The 18,459-nt window shown below is 38.8% G+C and overlaps 1 protein-coding gene across 1 annotated transcript in view; it reads left to right on the top strand.

The window, feature by feature from the left end:
- Positions 1 to 18,459, top strand: part of ANO2 (anoctamin 2) — a 156,969-nt gene that overhangs the window by 118,211 nt on the left and 20,299 nt on the right. Inside the window, exons 15-19 of the mRNA XM_041426850.1 lie at positions 741 to 815; positions 6,688 to 6,889; positions 10,657 to 10,768; positions 12,011 to 12,068; positions 12,924 to 13,024. Of these exons, the coding sequence (XP_041282784.1) occupies positions 741 to 815; positions 6,688 to 6,889; positions 10,657 to 10,768; positions 12,011 to 12,068; positions 12,924 to 13,024 (548 nt within the window). The remainder of the gene's footprint in view (positions 1 to 740; positions 816 to 6,687; positions 6,890 to 10,656; positions 10,769 to 12,010; positions 12,069 to 12,923; positions 13,025 to 18,459) is intronic.

The raw sequence follows: 18,459 nt of genomic DNA, 5'->3' as shown, positions 1-18,459 counted from the left end.
TTTTGAGAGGACGGAATCGTATTTCTCACATAAATCCATCTTCAAATGGATGTACATGCAGCTGGGGCTGGAGTTGAATTTGTGTGGTGAGAGGGAAAACATACAGGATTTCACTGATCACAGTTGCTTTAAATTATGCAGGGAAGAGGGAGATGCTGTTTATGCGTGAAAAAAACAAGGCTGGCAGCAGGAATCAGAGGGACCTTGCATTTGTAGTTTCCCTCTGCTATAAAACAAGTACTAGGGGAAGGATTGGGGTGTCTTGCCAAGAATTATCTGGGGGGTCACATTTGGTGCTTGTGACCATTAGAAAAAAAATCTGGGTTCAATGGTAGTCAGCATTCTGTCTCAAGCACTATTCTTCTGTAGTTTTACAAGAAACAATTCAAAATAAATGCTTGAGTCTTGCTTTGCCTAAATGTGAATTAAGGTCAATCTCAGGGATTTCTCCTGATATGAACTTTAGTAAGATTTGAATACATGTCTTCAAACACTTAAATCATATTTGCATAGGATATTTTCTGAATTTTGCAGACATTTTCTACACATCTTATTTACTTTCCCCCTCCTTTATCTCGAATTAAAATCTACTTCAAAATATCAGTGTTCTAAATCGCAAAATATACTTCAAAATCACAGCAGGGGAATTGAGAAGGCTCTCAATAATACATCCTATTAATTCTAGTATTTCCTATTGTACAGTTCTGTCACGTCTGTTATTTTATGTGTTTTCCCTACAGAATGAAAAGGAGAAACTGACATGGAGTGACCGCATGCCTGGATATGCAGCGAACTTTGGACTGATTATATTTATGGTAACATTATTTGCATTTCTGCTTGTTTATTAGGTGTGAGAAACTTTGCCATGAGCATCTAGAAGGAAACACTTGAATTGCTGTTCTCAAATATGTTAAAAATCTGAAGGTAAGGTCAGTTTGGGAGAAATACTAGGAAGGTTCATGGAGTTCAATGCCTGATTCCAGCTTTATTCTTTTTCCAAAGACTGCTTTGGAAGGTCTGATTTGCTGCAATGCCAGCAGTTCATTACACAAATTCTGCCTCTCCTCCATGGTTTCTGCTCCATCTCTATTATCCAGTAAATGGATAACATTGCTATTTAGATGTGAGCACAGTATTGCATATGTTGGTCATAGTGATGTTCGGAATGGTTGAGCCTCTGAACAGGCGACATCCAGGTGAAATAAATCAGTTGCTGAGAAATATTATCCAATATTTATCAGGGATGGACTGTACAGTAGATCATGGCATACAGTAAGATCATGGTACACAGTCCTCCCTTGGGAGCAAGAATCAGGTGTGCAGGGCAGCCTCTAAATTGGGGACACCATTGTCCTAGTCAAAAGTCAAATTTCCAGCAAAACGAACGCAGCATGAAGCTGCTGGACTTTGTAAACAGCAACAGAAAGGCCTGGCTAACAAGCCCTAAATTACATGGTAAAGGATCCCATTATCCCTCTGGTTACAGTAATTACTGACTGAAAACTTCTGTTCATATCTACAGCCACTATAAAATGACATTGAAATAGGCCTGTTTACACCATTTTGCAGCATGTAACTAAGGAAACTCAGCAGCAGCCTAAATTATTTTAAGATACCTACGTGTATTTCTAATTTACTGAAATTTGCATATACTGCACCAGATGTCCTGAGAAGATTTAATTTCTTTTTCTGACAATCAAATGCTCACATTGAAGTTAATGTCTACACCCTTATAGATATGTTTATATATTTATGAAAATGTATGCATTGCATATTCAGAATATTTTCTGTACATTTTAGATGTGTCCTATATGGATGTACTCACAGCATTTTGAGTGAGTTTACCACCCTGTGGCCATAACCAATATTAGCTTTTTAAACAGAACCTCTAAGTGGCATGAGTCATGACTTCACTTAGAGCAGGCCACACTGAGTCTGACTAAGCACACAGCTCTGACTGAGCTTTTACAAGTCATTCTTTTGCAGACAAGGTGCTTACATGTGCTCTTGACTTTCAGCACATGTTTAAATCTCCCCTAAGCATGAGCTTAAAGTGCTTTCCTGACTCATAGCCTAGGTATTACCCTGACTGCTTACTGTAACATCTCAGAGAGATTTATAAAGGGTTATTACCTACAGTTTGTGAGATGTAAAATGCAGAGCTCCAATTCTTCAACTTCTGTTCGTGACTAGTGGAACTAGGCTGACTTTCACCATCTGGCAAAATGGACACAATGATCTTATTTTTGCAATCCTTTGAGCATTATTTATCTAAAAGTACCTACAGGAGACAACTTGCAAACCATGCATGAAATTCAAACCAACTTTTGATGAGGGAGAGCATGCTCTGCTATTCCACATGGATATTGCAATTTGCTCTTTACTGTCTGGATGTTTCCCTTTTTCCTGCTAGATTAGTTAAAGAGGAATTGGAAAGATCAGACCGAAGTTTTGTTGTCAGTCTGTGAAATAGTATTGTACTGAGAAATCTTATTGGTCTTGTTAAGCTCTATTATTATTATTCACACAGATTAATTATTTTAACTATAAGGCCTACGTAAAAAATAAATAATAACATCTTGAATTTATGTGTATGTGCACGGATACAAGAGTCAGACACAGACATGCACCCAAGCAATTTCTAGTGCTGTAAAAATGATTTTTAATGCTAGCTTTCCCAGGCCAAAAGGGTCTGGTGTTCCAAATCTATAGGTGTTTCCCATGAAAATTTCTACATTGCTATAGAATATTTGTTCTGTCCCTTCTTCCCCAAGCTTTACATTTCATACATTCCCTGGTGATTCTTGAAGCTGGTAATGATTTTCTTAGTGTAAAATCTTTCATTTTTTTTTTTTTTTCCCCTTAATTTCCATTCTTCTGTTGTGTACATCACTTTTGTGAATCCTCTTTCAAGAAATGTGTAGTGGTCTTTTGCTTTTTTTCTGGCTTTTCCTCTCTCTGTATTAAGCTAGGCATGCTGGTTTTTCTTTTCAAAATACAGGTTGAAAAAAACATTGTTTGCTTCTCTCGTCCAGTCTTACATCACCAAAAAATTCCAAGATTAATTCACACATGTGTGGATGCTTTAAAATCTGATCACAGTCCTTTGGTTGTACACAAAGCCTCATTGGACTGCAGAGGGGGCAGAAGATCCAAGTCTGATTTAAGCTGTTCTTTTCCGCAGGGATTGTAGGACAGAAGTTGACAAGTCTTATTTTTGCAGAGTGAGATCAATGGTAGCAGGAGGTCTGGGCTCAGCTGGGAATCTAAAAGTTTTTCTTGAGTGTGATTAACAATAACACAACACAATTTTTAAACCCCATATTTAGAAGGCACATGTTGTGGCAGAGATTTTTGAATTGGTGGTAAAGACGCTGGTAGTGCTGGGAGAGAGCAGAGTGGCAGGGAGCAATGAATCACTGGGGCTTTTCTTTGTTTGGCTCAGTCAGAGGAAGGAAGAAAATCAATTTGTGTCATGGCAGAAGAGTTCAGCCTCTTCCACTCTATTCTCACTCACATGGTGTAATACTTGACTCTAGAATAGCCCTACTGAGGAGCCAGAGAACTATCTGGACATTAAATTGTTATCCTACTTGGATGGAGGTAGCAGCCTAGCCCACAGGGTTTTATAGCTTCCTTCTCAGATCTAGTTTGCTTTCCTGTTTGTCTTCATTCATACCAGGCTCAGTAGGTGACCTTTTCTGCAGCCAATTTTCACATCTGTTTCTAAGTAGTTCAGTCCTGGACAGACTAGTTCAGCTATTCAGAGAAGAAAGTGCCCTAACGGGGGGAAGAATGGCCAGAGGGAATGCTGGCAATGACAACAAAACCCAAAGTGGGCACCTGAACAAATGGTGGCCTGCCTGATCAGGAATTTGGGCAGAAGAGGTATTTTCAGGAATGAGAGAAATGCTGTGAAGATACGGGAACAATTCCCCCAGAGCGACTGTCTGGGGAGTGAGAACTGCTCGCAGTAACTGTGCAGTCCTACAGGCCCTCCTCAATTTTCTGTTCTTGCTGGATGCACAGATAATGAAGACTCCTAAAGGAGTGTTTTTCCATCTGTGTCTAAGCAGATGTTTAAAAACAGCTGAGCAACTGAGAGTTTCTGAAACCCTGGTGCTTTTGCAAAGTAAATATTTTTGTTCTTTAAACAAATAAAACATTTTTTTTTGCAGTCGTTTTGTACACCTTGCTATGGCATTGCATGGATTTGAAAAGGTTGCTACTCTCTCATCCTCCAGTAACATTCCTCAAGGCAAGAGATCCCTAAAATCCTTTGGTCAGGTTCAAGTTCATTGAACTTTCATGATCTGAAATTTCCTCTTTTTCTGTTTAGTGTGGATTGTCCTTGACTCTTCTTCCTGTACTGTTAAGATATCATTCTTAAGTGGGAATTCGTGATGGAGACAAGTGTGTATGGAGGCTCAGGGATCTCATCAGCTTCAGAATGAGGCATCCAATTTCTGATTTTCTTTGTCCACCACCATAGAGAAAAAATTGCAAAGAAATCCACGGGGAAAAGAAACAGGATGAGAGTATCAGGAAGTTGACTATAAAGGAGGAATCTGTGACACAGATTAAGAAAAAGAAAAGAGCTTAAGGTGTCTGTAGAAGTGGAAGGTGAAGTAAATTAATACCAGGTGGTGTTGTTTTGTTTTTTCCTTTGTTGGGGATTTCACTCTCTACTCCAGTGATTGTAATGGAGAAGCAAGGAAAAAGTTAAGGTTCTTGTGTTCCTGCACCCCTTCTGTCACAGTAATGTAGTTCAGCATGAATGTGATTTTTTTTTTTGTCTCTTCATTTGGTAGGTAACTCAAAAGAAAAATAGATATAAAAACTAGAAAAGTTTCCTTGACACAATGAAAACTACAAAACCAAAGGAAATAATATTTTATGTCATTTGAAAAGTTTTCATTTAAACTGTTTCAGGTTCACGCTTTTATCATTCAACCTACATTTCATTTAAAATTAATTAAACAGTTATTTAAAAAGTAAAATTAGATATTTTACTAGGTCTAACTATTACTATTTGCTGACAAAGCATATTTGACAATTTCATCTGAAATCTCCAGGAGTTTCTCCAAATAATTAATTCTTAGTATGTTTACTAGTTCTTCATGAAAGAGTTTGTGCCCAGTTTTCACCTTCAACCTTTAATAATTTAATTCTGTTTCTTGTTGTGGATCTTTTGCAATGCCTTTTCACTGAAGGCAACAACCTTCCCCTGCATACAGGAATTCAATAAACTATTGCTTCATCATTAAAATGAACTGTTAAATTTCCTTAAAGCTGTGTTTTGAATCTGGACCCTTAGGCCCATTTTAATAATTGCAGTAGTCTAATCTTTCACATTGATGTAGTCTCTTTCATCTGATGATCTCAAGATGTTTTACCTAAAATAATGGATATACACTGGAATTCTTGCTAAAGGCAAAAATGAAAGGGAAGAATGCACCGTCTCCTTTTGTGCTGTGATGATGAACATTTGCTATTTTTTTATTATTGTTTTAATGATTTCTTTTTCATTGTTGATTGGTTTAGATTTTTTTTTTTTTTTAACAGAATACCACAACCCTGTGCAATTCAAATTCTTCTTGTGGGAACTTGACCTTAAGTAGCAGGACCAACTTTCCTCATCTCATGGGTCAAAGCTGGCCCACAAGGAATGCCAGGGATGCCAAGAGATTTCAGGGACACAAATGTAAAGTGAAGCCCTAATAGCTCCACTTAGGTCAGCTTTAAAGGAATAATAATGGGAATAATAACTTTAATTTGTAAATTGGCACTTCTGCTGTGCACAGGTGAAGCTGTTTGAGCCAGTAAAGCCCATTTACCTGACTGCACATAAATACAGGCCTTTCAGTCCAAGCCATCTGAATCTATTGTCAGATAAAAGATCTTGCTTAATTCCTGCTTTTGAACCCAAAATGCCCAAATTTCACTGCATGAATGGTGTGTGTAGCTTTAATCAGAACGGGCATGCCCATCTGCTGGAATCCATGGAATCAGTATGAAAGAATCGGTTTGGATTGAAAGGGACATTAAAGGTTATCTAATTCTCACTCCCTGCCAGAGGCAGGGTTGCCACTCATTGGATCAGGACACTCAGGGCCCCATCCACCCTGGCCTTGGTCTCTTCCAGGGATGGGACAGCCATATCTTCTCTGGACAACCTGTGCCAGGGCCTCAGCACCCTCACAGGAAGAATTTCTTCCTAATGTTTAACAAAAAAATGTCCTCTTTTGGTTTAAAACCATCCTCCCTTTTCTTACCACTACCTGCCCATGTAAAAAGTCACTTTCCCTCCTTTTTATAGCCTCCTTTAGATACTGAAAGGTGGTATAAAATCTCCCTGAAGCCTTCTCTTTTCCAGGCTAAACAACTCTCTCAAATCTTCATCCAACTCTCTCAAGCTGTCTTCACAGGAGAGGTGCTGTGAAGCATCCAGCCCTCTGAGTGTCTTGTGTCAGTTGAATTGTTGTGCCAGTTTGGAGTTGTGCATCAATTTCCTTATTTCTTATTTATGTCCCTGTTTGCTGGAAAGCCTTTTAATTTGATCACCTGTATGTTGTCACCTCACACTAAGAAACAACCCTGCGATGCCAATTCATGCAACACACCCAACCTCCCAGCCAAAGCTTCTGTTTCCAGGCTGAACTAATCCATCTGTTCATTTGTTTGCAGATCATGCTGGCGTTTTCAGCAGTGTTTGGTGTCATTGTGTACCGAATCACGACAGCAGCAGCCTTGTCCTTCAGCACAAATGAGACAACCAGGTCCAATGTTCGAGTGACTGTGACTGCCACTGCTGTCATCATTAACCTTGTGGTGGTCCTCATCCTTGATGAAATTTATGGAGCTGTGGCCAAATGGCTGACAGAAATTGGTAAAACTGCCTCGCCACATTCCTCATTAATCCATGTATTGACACCAGGGGGTGCAAGGAGGGTCCAAGAGGACTATTTCCTCTTGGACAGGGCCTGTGAAAACACTCAGGCCTGTGAAGTTACCTCTTTAAGATAAGAGCTGCAGAGAGTCCGTGGGTTGTTTAAAAAATGTTGATGGCTCTGACAAAGTTACACTGATGTTGTTTCCCTGATGAAAGTTTTAACCATTTCCTTACTGCTCAAATGATTTTTTGGTTCCATTTTAGGGGCATATCTGGGCTGGACTTTTTATTAATGATTTGTACTGCAGTTAGTGGTTGGACTTTCAAAGTTTATTCTAAACATCAAAATATTGTTGCAAGCCTGGCTATTTACTTCTTCTGAAGAGAAGTCATTCCTTTGACTCCTATAGCGGTTTAGGCCTAAAGTATTGATTTGTTATATACATTAGGCTAAAGATGTTTACTAACAGGAGTTCAGGCTGGGCTTTATTTTATTATATAAATTAGACCAAGGATGTTGACTGACAGTGCCTAGTGCCTTTACATGAGATTGCTCTTCAGACTTCTGTTTCTTCTCAATTTCTTAAAACGCTTTCAAATTCACAAATGAAAACATCTCTTTCAGTCCTGTTTTTGGAAGAACGTTACAAACTACAGTCTTGCAGTTGTTAGAGGTCCAAGCCTGAATTGTGGAAGTATGGTCCTGTTTAGATTAATTTCCTAAAGTATTTGAAAGAAATTAAGACAAAGCAATTAATTTTCACAAATTGCCATGTTAGTGCGTTCATTTGTTTGTTTTCTGTTTTGCACCAAGCTTTGGGCAGATTGTAACAGGGTTCATGAATGGACTCTGTTCTAGTAGAATAAATGAGCTCAGGCTCACTGTTCAGGCCAAAATTGTACCCAGATTTTCAGCTTTCACATGAGTGACAGGCTGCTAACTGTGTGTGACCTGATCAATTCTGTTCACTGCACCTGGCCAGGTAAGAAAGGGCACAAATGTTAAGGAATGACACAGCTGTGGAAAGAGCAGGAAAAGGTGAAAATGAGATTTCTCCAGCAACTTCAAGGCAGGAGCTGGGAAGTGCTAGGCACTGCCATGGCCTCTCTTTGGGAAGTGCAGGAGGAAAATCTCTCTCTTTGAAATGTGCACCGGGCTGAACTGTGAAAGAAACAACAATTTTGTATTTGCTGATTATTTCCCCCTGTCACTTTGCATCTAATTCTAATCTTATCATTATTAGGGCACCATTCCTAATCAACCATCAGATTTTTTTTAAAGAAGGATCCAGTCAGAATAATATCTAGTGCTACAAATTACATGAGTTAGAAAGTTCACTCAGGCAGCTTTCTCCGGCACTAGGCTCAGATGCCAAATGTAATCAAATTTTTTTAAAAATGCATGCGTGCTGGTAAATGTTGCTTAACTTGTGAACTCTCATTACTGAGAGGAGAAAAACATACTCAATTCTCATTTCACACTGCACTTAATCCACAAGCTAAAGAACACACTTGTTGGGCCGAAGGAGTAGCTCTTGACAGCATATGTTTCTATTCTTGGCCCAAGTACACTTGAATCTCTGTTCAGGTGAAAAATTACATCTGTAAGCACAATAGCACTGATACCAATTGTGTTAATCATGTTAATCATGGGATCACAGTCATGTATATGCCTCAATACATCCTCAATCAGGAGGAAGAGTAGGAGTTTTGTTGTTATCAATACAGAGAGCTCGTACAGGGTGAAGCAGGACTCCTGTGGGCCCAGTGGAGTGGGGCACTGATGCCCCTTTATCACAGACCAGACCAGCTAAAGTGCAGATGGTATCCTGCTATTCCCAGGAAGAACAGATCATCTTCAGTAATCAGGTGGTGCCAGACAAGATTTACAGCTCACTTGTAACTCAGGACAACAGAATGGGTTGGGTTGGAAGGGACCTTGACACTCACCTCGTTCCAATCCACTGCCATGAGCAGGGACACCTTCCACTATCCCAGGTTGCTCCCAGCCCCATCCTGCCCTTGGACACTTCCAGGGATGGGGCAGCCACAGCTGATCTGGGCAACCTGTGCCTGGGCCTCCTCACCCTCAATGCTTTCTTGAGGCCGAGGAAGAACCAGTGAAATGGGGACAAAATCAAAACTGCTCATGTTTGTCCCTTGCAAATGCAGCAGCTCCTTCAGGGAGCTAAGGCCCATTCCACCCTTAGCTCAACTCATCCCCCACCTGCAAAGTTCCAGCTGCCTAATTTTGGTGTAACAACCCACCACTGAGTGTTTCATTTTTTTGGGATAAGGGAGTTTTCTCTGTTACTAACGCACCTATTCTGGCTGAATGCGTTTCCAATGCAGCATACCCAACAAGCTGGAGGACAAATTCTACACATGCCTCTATGGCTATGGTATAGGATGTCTGAGAGAGCCTCTGGGACCATATATGGTGTGCAAATGTTCATCCAGAGGCTGAGCTCATCCTTGGGGGGGATTCTCTGTAAGGCAGGGTTTAGGATTTTTCTCCCTCAAATGAGAAGTTGCACTGCTGTTATTTGGTATTCCTGCTGCCCTGAGCTTTTTTCTTGCAGATCTATTCAGTGTATGGGATCACCTACAAATTGTTTGAAAGTGTAATTAGGCTTTTTTATACTTATAGGTGGGTTATACCTTAGGGCTCATCAGGTTGTGCACTGATCTTTTATGAAAATGTGGTTGAAATTATTGCAAAGAAAGTCAGGCAGTGAGGGCTCATTAGGCTTTTCTATTCCTTTACTGCTAAAATAATCATGCAGCTTTTTTAAGAAAAAACACCCCAAAACAGCGAAGCAAACAGAACATTCAAACTGTACCTGAAACAAAACCGTACAAGTACAGTAGAATTTTTAGTAAAGTCAAGCCAGAGCTCTGGATCTCCTTATTATTCCACACTTTCTTTGTGCCACAGAAGTTCAGCCAAGAATGATAAATTTAATCATAAAATTATCTTCTCTAACATTAGATACAGCTCAGGATAAGCAGAGAAATGCAAGGGTTTCACCCATCTGAAATCTTTAAAAAAGGATCCTGCCATCAATTTGAAAAGCCTCTGTCTTATACCTGTGCTTTCTGCTGCCAGAAAATTTCCACAGAAATTGAAAATAAATCTGGGAATAGAGTAATGAATACTGAAAATATTTAAACCAAGAAATCTTGAAATACAGAACATATATCGTGAATTGTTAACAAAAAATATGCCTTTATTTTGTACTTAATTCACTTAATACCTTATTCAAAAATGTATTTAGTCTTGTGTTTAGCATCAAACAATCTCATATCAAAAAAAAAAAAAAAAAAAACAAAAACAAAGCATATCAACAATCTCACCACAGGAAAGAAGGCTTGTGGACTACAAGTTAAGGATGCTTTTAAGGTGTTTTTTTTTCTGGTTGAAAGTCTTTGTACTTTGCTTTCAGCATTCCTCAATTGAGAATACAAATGTTTTGTTATTTTAGTTGTGTAATCGTGTAGCAGATATACTTGCGTATGTTAATGTCCATATATACAACAGAGTAATTTACACTACTTTTGCTTTTTGGAATTGAGTATCTCTGGAAATCAGGACTTGGTGGCAGACCTAGTGGCTTTGGTACAAATTAGAGGTACAAAAAAAAAATTAATATAAGCCCAAAATTTGAAGTTGGGGTTTTATTGTACGTGTTTGGGGATTCAGGTATTTTTATGTTACTTAATGATTCAGTTCTCTGTTCTGTTTTTTGGGTTTTTTTTCCCAGAAATACCAAAAACAGAGAAAACTTTTGAGGAAAGACTGATTTTGAAGGCATTCCTACTGAAGTTTGTGAATTCTTATGCATCAATTTTTTATGTTGCCTTTTTCAAAGGAAGGTAGGATAAATATCCTTTCCATATATATATTTCTCTATATGCATTTTTGTATATGTGTCTATGCTAGTGGATCTGTGTATAAAAATGGGCACAAAGGCATGGGACTGGTCATCTTTGCCAGCTCTGAAAAAATATCTTTGAAGGGTTATCTAAAGTTAATAATTAATTTTGGTTTTTAAAAAAAGTGTAGATTTTATAACAAATGGTGGTGCTTACAGGCTTTATCTTTCCACAGTGTAGCAAATTTTCCTTGAAGCATCATTTAGCAAAGAAAGCTCTTCCTATTTAATTTAAAATTATGGAGGTCTTTTTTCTATTACTTTCACATTATTTTACATTATTCTCGCATATCAAATTAAGAAATCGCTACAGTCAACTGGCAAATGAAGTGATTGACCAAAAAGCTAATTCAGCTGTCCTGCTAAATACGTGTGACTTCCTATGGGCTCAGAATCCTTTTCTTTTGGGACCCAGTCATCCACATGCTTTTGAATGAGAAGCTTAAAATGATACTTTGCTAAAACTTTGGCAAAAAAAACAAAAAAAACCAAAAACATTTAAAACATCCTCTGGATTCTGTGTCCTACAATTTTGCTCTTCCTTTTGAGGCTGTAAAGTTTTTTAATCTCTGCTCTTCACTAATCTTATCCAGCACCTTTCATTTGAGGATTAATGATGCATTTTGCCAGCAGTTGCAAATATTGTAAGACACCAATGAAAAAAGAGTCACAAAATTCTCTCTTTTTTTAACCATATTTTTCTGTTGTATGGCTCGAATAAAGTCAATATCATTGTTTCTCCTGGTGTAGCCAGAAGAGTCTTAGTTGCGTACAGATGTATAAATAATTCCATTCAAGCCATTATTCACATATAAGAGAATGTGAACTAGGATATGTGTCCCCAGGTTTGTTTGCCATCTCTAATCAAGTGAGGGGATTTTAATTATATTGTTTTATTTCTGAAAAATATTTTATTAAAATTATTTTATCCAGAGGTAGTAGAAAACCATTTGTAGAGGCCTATTTCTTTGAAATAATCAAAGCTGAATACATGCTGAGGCCTTGAAAATTAATGTTTAAAAAGCAACTTCTGAAATTATTTTGACTAATGCAATTGAACAATCAAATGAACAATCTTGATTGCAAAGTTAACTTATTTTTGTGTTTTTATATTAAATCATGGTGTCAATATTAGTGTATTTTTCTGATTTTATTCTAGTTTATATATTATTATTGCTTTCAGGTTTGTTGGCCGTCCTGGTCATTATGTATATGTGTTCAAAGGTTATAGGATGGAAGAGGTAAGTACATATGAAATTCAAATTACAAATGAAATCCTTTACACAAAGAAATATGTATACAGTGTTCAGTGGACTACAGACAACAGGGAAAAAATAGAAAACACTTGTTAAAACAAGAGGTCAAATCTTCAACTTGAATACGCAAAATCCAGGGTTTCCATCTAAGGCAACTTTGTATTCTTTCTTTCTGTGGTTTTGACTATTTCATAGTCTTTCTTAGGTGAAGCTTCACCATTTCTGTGCTTTACAACTGGGCACTAAGGCACAAACATTCCATGATTTGGTTGAAGTCCTTGGGAAGCATGAATCTGTCTTCCCATTCTGCAGATTACCGGAAGCTTGCAAATTTTAATAGCTTAAAAACATGGAGCCATTTTGTGCTGAACTTATAAACTTTTTTTTTTTTTAATCCCCTCATGAAGGGGATTGCTGTGGGTATTCCCTTGAAAGCTGAGAGATGTACTCAAGGTCTGACAATAAAGCTGACATAAAAGTCTTTGCAAGATTGAAGGTTTTCTTTCTCCCCCGGGAGACATCAGGTTGGAAGAGTATTGGTGATCCTGCATTATGTTTATTACATTGATTATATAGTAAATATTTTTAAAGGAAATATAGGAACCCCAGGGCACTGTGAGTTGTTTCAGAGCTCTGCATATTTTCCATAATGCAGTTTTATGAGTGTAGATGAAATACCTTGTCAAACACAGATTTGAAGTAATCTGTGAGCTGCGTGATCCCACAAAAAGTGGTGGTAGGGACAATGGGCACATGGAGACACTGGGACCTCTCCCAAGTAGGTATTTTAAAATTAATTCTCTTAATCCCTTCACACTCTCTGGTTTTGTTTAATTGCAGTGTGCTCCAGGAGGGTGTCTGATGGAACTCTGCATTCAGCTGAGCATTATCATGCTTGGAAAGCAACTGATTCAAAACAATCTCTTTGAAATTGGAATCCCGTATGTATCCTGGCCTTTTCCATTATGTGTTATTCCTATGGCACAGTAAATCAAAGCCTTGATCCTTATTCAGCTAAATGGGACTTTTGCCACTGCCTTCAGTGGGTTCTAATTGAATGTGATGATAAATCACATTATCGGTTGTGGTGAAATGATCTGGTTGTATTTTATGTTGAATAATTGGCTATATCTTCACTAAATGGCCTAAAGAAAATGATGGAATACATGAAATACTTGATTTAAATTAATTTTAGAAACCAGGGAAAACAGGCAAGGTATGATAGATCTCCTGGGAAGTTTCAGAGAAGCTTTCAGGACAACAGCAGTGAATACAAATTAGCACAAAGTGGAGGGGAGATAGTGTGGGGGAAAGCAATAGCCCATAAAAGATGTTAAAATCTATTACTTGATATATGACAATTTTATGGGTTTGGGGATGAAATCCACATGTTTCCAAGGTGCCTTTATGTCATTCTGGGATGATGCAGGAGCAAGCAGAGACACTGACAGCTCAGTGCCTTTCTGCCATGGACTGTGTCAGCGCTCAGCTCCCTGCTCCAAATACAGCAGGAAAAATCTCCCTGTCTCTCACCAGTGCCAAGGGGATATTCAAGTACTGGGAATCCACTGAGAAAAGTCCTGCTCCTGCCTCTTGGGAGGTGTGCTTTGTGGTGGCAGTGGCCTGTAAAATGTTGGAGATTAAGAGTCTGGTTTAGACATGTCACCTCCACTGAAATGAGGCGGAATCTTCCAACTCCGGTGTCAGCAGCTTTTGGGTCACATCCATAAGGCTGTGATGATAGAAACTAGAAATCAAGAGGAGTTATTCTTAAAAGATATGAAATATTTCAAATGAGCCCTTTTCCTCCCTTTTCTCAGCAAGATTTTCTTTTTTCTTGCAAGGAATTTAAATAGAGAGAGAGAAAGATATTCCCAAACAAATCAGACGTAGATTATGGATGATTTCATTATTCTTGTGTCAAAGTTCAATAAGAAGGCCTGTTTTCTGTCTGCATCTCATTGAGTTTACATTTTACTTTCAGAAAAGGGTGGTAAATCATTCCCAAAATATCTGACATGTTGAAGGCTTAAAGCTTTCTCAGTGTAAACCTGCTGTAATTTGTTTCCCGTCTTCCAAAAAGTTACTGCTACTGGACTTTTTTAATGGGAATTTTATGGTGTTGCAAATACTGTATTTATTATTTTTGACTCATGAAAGCATGGGCTGATCTAGTCCAAACAGAAAGTCATGTCCAATTATTTTTCATTTTCCTCTCTTTGGTGCAAGAATGTGATAATTTAATCTCATTTTTCTCCCTCATATCTGCTCCCCCATCCTTCATTTAACAAACTGTGGTGGCCTCAATTTTTAGAACTGTTTAAAAACAATCATCCTTTCATCCTCCCCTTCCTAGATAAATACCTCATTTCAGTCACAATGCTATCTTGTCATCTTGGAATAAACATATCTGCTTTTCTTTGCTTGTCTGCATTCCCAAGAAAATCGTGTGTGTGTCTGTAGGGCTTGGCCCTTCTCCCTGGACCTGTTTGCACCAGAAGAATCACTGAGCACTTAATTAAATCAGAGTTATCCTCCTGTTCCTGAATGCACCACTGTACTGGTTTGGGTTGGTTCCTCAAAGGTTCCAGCAGCTGCATTTTTCATTCTCCCTTGCCTTGTGCCTCTTTGGAGGGACTGAGAGTCGGGGTGAATAACACAGATTCTTCCATTGGCTCCCTGCATTTTCACTGTGGGCAGAGTCCAGGTGCTGCCACCAACCTTTCCATGGGGAGAGACAGAAGGGGATATCATAAGTGGTGATTTGGTCCTCAGAATCTGGTGCTGTCCCCTGCACATCTGTAAAATGGAAGCACCTCTCTGCTGAGTTATCTGATGGCACTCATGAAAAGCATTTTCTTCCTTGCTGAAATCTTAGGATTTCAAGGTTTTGGGGTTTTTTTTCAGGAAATCTTTTAATTTTCATTCACCAGAAAACCCAAGGCATTTTAGTTGATTTGTAGAAATCACAAATCCCATTTTCTTCTCTTTCTCCTCAAAAAATAGTGCTAAGTAGATGATAGAGTAAGTTTGCAAGCAACAGTCATCCTTTATGTTCCTAGAAGCCCAAATTGGAAAGAACTGGAAAGCATCTTTCCATGTCTTCATTCTGCTTTATCCGTGGTCAGTACTGCGTGAGGAGGGAAACTTCAGATGGCAGCCCTGCATTTTTTGGGGACACATCCTTGCTTTTTCTTCAGTGTTTCTGTAGAAACTGCTGCCACAGCTATGATAGATGTAATTGCTGTTCTCCTAAACCTTGCATGATTTCTTTTTTAAATTTCTGCATCCAGCTATAGCAAACCAGCTAGGTAAATGCATCAAGATTTGAATTATAGAAAACTAAGCCCTCTTGAACTGAAATGTGTGTTCTGTGGGGCTGGAATTCACAAGTTTAACAGATGTAAATATGCCAAAGTTCACTCAGATGTGTCACATACCATCATTCTTTTCCTGTTGCCACAGGAATTGACCCTAAAAGGCTGCAGGGCTTGAAAGCCTTAACCCAGAGTTCTTTTAAGACCCTTTTTATTCAGTTCTGTTTTTTTCTGAACTTACTGAAAAAACCCATCCATGTGGTTACTTTATTACTTTCTGTCTTTGACCTTGGTGCTAAACCCTTAGGGTAAAATCCTGGCCCTATTGAAGCGAACAGCAAAACTATTGAATTTAGTGAGGTCATGGTTGTGGCCCTTCTATTCAGCATCAATTTCCATCAATTTCTTCAAAATATACTTGAATATGCTGGATGAGAATACCAAGAGTTAATAAAATCCATTTAAATACACCCCCTCATAAGCTATTATCTCTTATGTTGTTTTTCACCTTTAGTAAATTATTCTTAATTAAAGGTTTGGGTGGGTTTTTTTCCTTTTTTTTTAACTTTTCCTGGTTTTTTTTTTTTTTTTTTTGGTTGTTTTCCTCTGATTGAGAAACCAATAAACCCCAAACACAACTGAAATTCTTGTAGAATCCAGGATATCTAAGTGTGCCAAGGAAGCATGGCTGTACCAAAATTTTTTGGGAGAACAAGAAATTTAGATACTTTTGTTCATCCCCTGCTTCCTTCTTGTGCCTGTGAATGTGAGAAGGTGTTTCTTTATGTGAACACACTGTAGGAATATGACTGAAGAAAGGCCTGGATCTTCAGTGTTCCGTCCCAAAAGCAGGAAAGAAAATTACAGGCAAGGTACAAGAGCCTGGGTCACTGCTCTTCCTTTTGTCCAGATACAAGTGCTCCAGCTACTCAACCTAAGAATCTTTTCTGTTTAACTTTCTCTCTGAACCTTTTTCCATTATCCTACAGATCAAAATGCATCAACTGGAAGGACAGCCTTTAAAAACCCACCTGTTATAAATAATCCTTTGTTCCTGGCAGCTGGATTCTAGAGGCTTTCTGTCTTTTCATGTAAAACCTCCACATGCATCTCTGTTCTAGCAAGTATTCACAGAATCATGGAATCACAGAATGGTTTGGTCTGGAAGGAACCTTAAAGGCCTCCCAGTTCCAAGCTCCTGCCATGGGCAGGGACAACTTCCACTAGCCCAGGTTGCTCACAACCCCATCCAGCCTGGCCTTGGACACTTCCAGGACGGGGCAGCCACAGCTTTTCTGGGCAATCTTTGCCAGGGCCTCAGCACCCTCACAGGGAACAATTTCTTCCCAATATCCCATCTAAACCTGCTCTCTGCGAGTGTGAAGCTATTTCCCCTTTTCCTGCACTTTATCCCCTTGTCAATAATCTCTCTCCATCTTTCCCATAGGTTCCCTTCAGGCATTGGATAGCTCAGTTAAGTCCCCTTGGAGCCTTCTTTATTCTAGGCTGAACAATCCCAATTATACAGCCACTGAAGACACAAACACTTCTGCCAAAAAAGTAATTTTCCTGCATCTGTTCTCTTTCAACCTGCCCTCCAGATGTCCCACCTCTTCAGCCTCTGTCTATTCCACTCTCACTTACCCCACAAATTTCTCATTTTTCCCAAGTCATCATCATTCTTTCCCCTAGATCCCCCAAATCCAGCTGCTCCTTCTTACTGTATCAATAGAGAAACTATTCAATAATCTCTCTGATTTTTGAAAAGGAGCCTTCATCTAATCAACATGTGCTTACAGCCCAGCCAGGATCACTTGGAGCTTAATTTTTCTCTTTTCATCATATTTTTTTCCTCAAAATCTTGAGTGTTATTGACAGGTAGTGATTTTATGCTCACTTCAGATGCTTGTTATCATGCATAATACAGTGCTTATTGGTTATACTGGGAATTACAATCAGCATAATTCAACCATGTTCCCATCTCTTACCTAATACAATAATTTGGTGAGAAGCTGCAATGTCATTTTTAGCTGCTCTAGACACAGCCTGACAAAAAAACTGGTAATTTTCTTTCCTTCTGATCCTGCATTAATTCTTCTCACATGCTGTTCAGTTTCCTTAAGGATGCACCTTGCTTTTTCACTGGCAAAATGACCCTGGCAAAACGACCAGAAATAATGGCTATTCTACAACTCTACAGTTTTCCCTCTTTGCCCAGATCTGTGTGGAATCATGAAACTTTGCTACATGAGCCTCTTCAGCACAAAGTTTCTGGGACACTTGTCCTGAATGGGCAAACTTACCTCTTCCTCACTGTGGGGGGCTGCCTGGCAGGACCAAATCAGAAGCTAAAAGAACTATTTTTCTGTCAATTTTCTTAAAAAAAACATTGGTCTGGGTAATTAAGGAGCAGGCTTCAATCAGAGGCATTTAAAAAGCATACTCAGTTTTAGCATCACAATCATAAGTACAGATAAAGGGTTCTGCAAAACTCATTTTCATTGCCCTATTGCTGTGTAGCTGGAGAATAACACCCTGCAAATCCCTCTTCTCTGTTCCTTTAACTTTCTGACACATTTCTGCTTGGTCTCAAACTTCACATGCTTGGATACGAAACAAAGGTACTTTTTGGTTTTTGTGGAAAATTTGAAATAATTGGTTTGGCTTGCTTTCAGTCAGTTGATCTTTAAAAAAAAATACATAAAAAGAAGCATACAGACACTCTTCAAAGCTGAACTCCAAATGGTTAAAGGTGCTGTTCATCATGCCTGGCTTAGAAATAACCAGATGAAAAATCAAAAATTATTCTGAGCAACTGACCCCTGGTTTTGGTGTATTCCCAAATAATCATTAAAAACAACAGCAATTGTTTTGTTGCTGGATTCTCGTGGGAGGTGTGTGTATGCATTAAACTCCAGAACTCGATTCTGTGGTGCTGTAGCTGAAGGATTAGGTCACATGTGCACAGATTTCACATCTAAACACACCCAAATTTTATCTCAGCTGCTGCTGTGCCGTGACAACAAGATCATCTTCACTCTCATCTGCCCACAGAAGTG

Source organism: Onychostruthus taczanowskii, unplaced genomic scaffold (assembly GCF_017590055.1).
Source record: "Onychostruthus taczanowskii isolate IOZ18803 unplaced genomic scaffold, ASM1759005v1 scaffold95, whole genome shotgun sequence".
Classification (NCBI taxonomy): Eukaryota; Metazoa; Chordata; class Aves; order Passeriformes; family Passeridae; genus Onychostruthus; species Onychostruthus taczanowskii.
The sequence above is the reverse complement of the archived record's forward strand: the minus strand, read 5'-3'. Positions and strand labels throughout refer to the sequence as shown.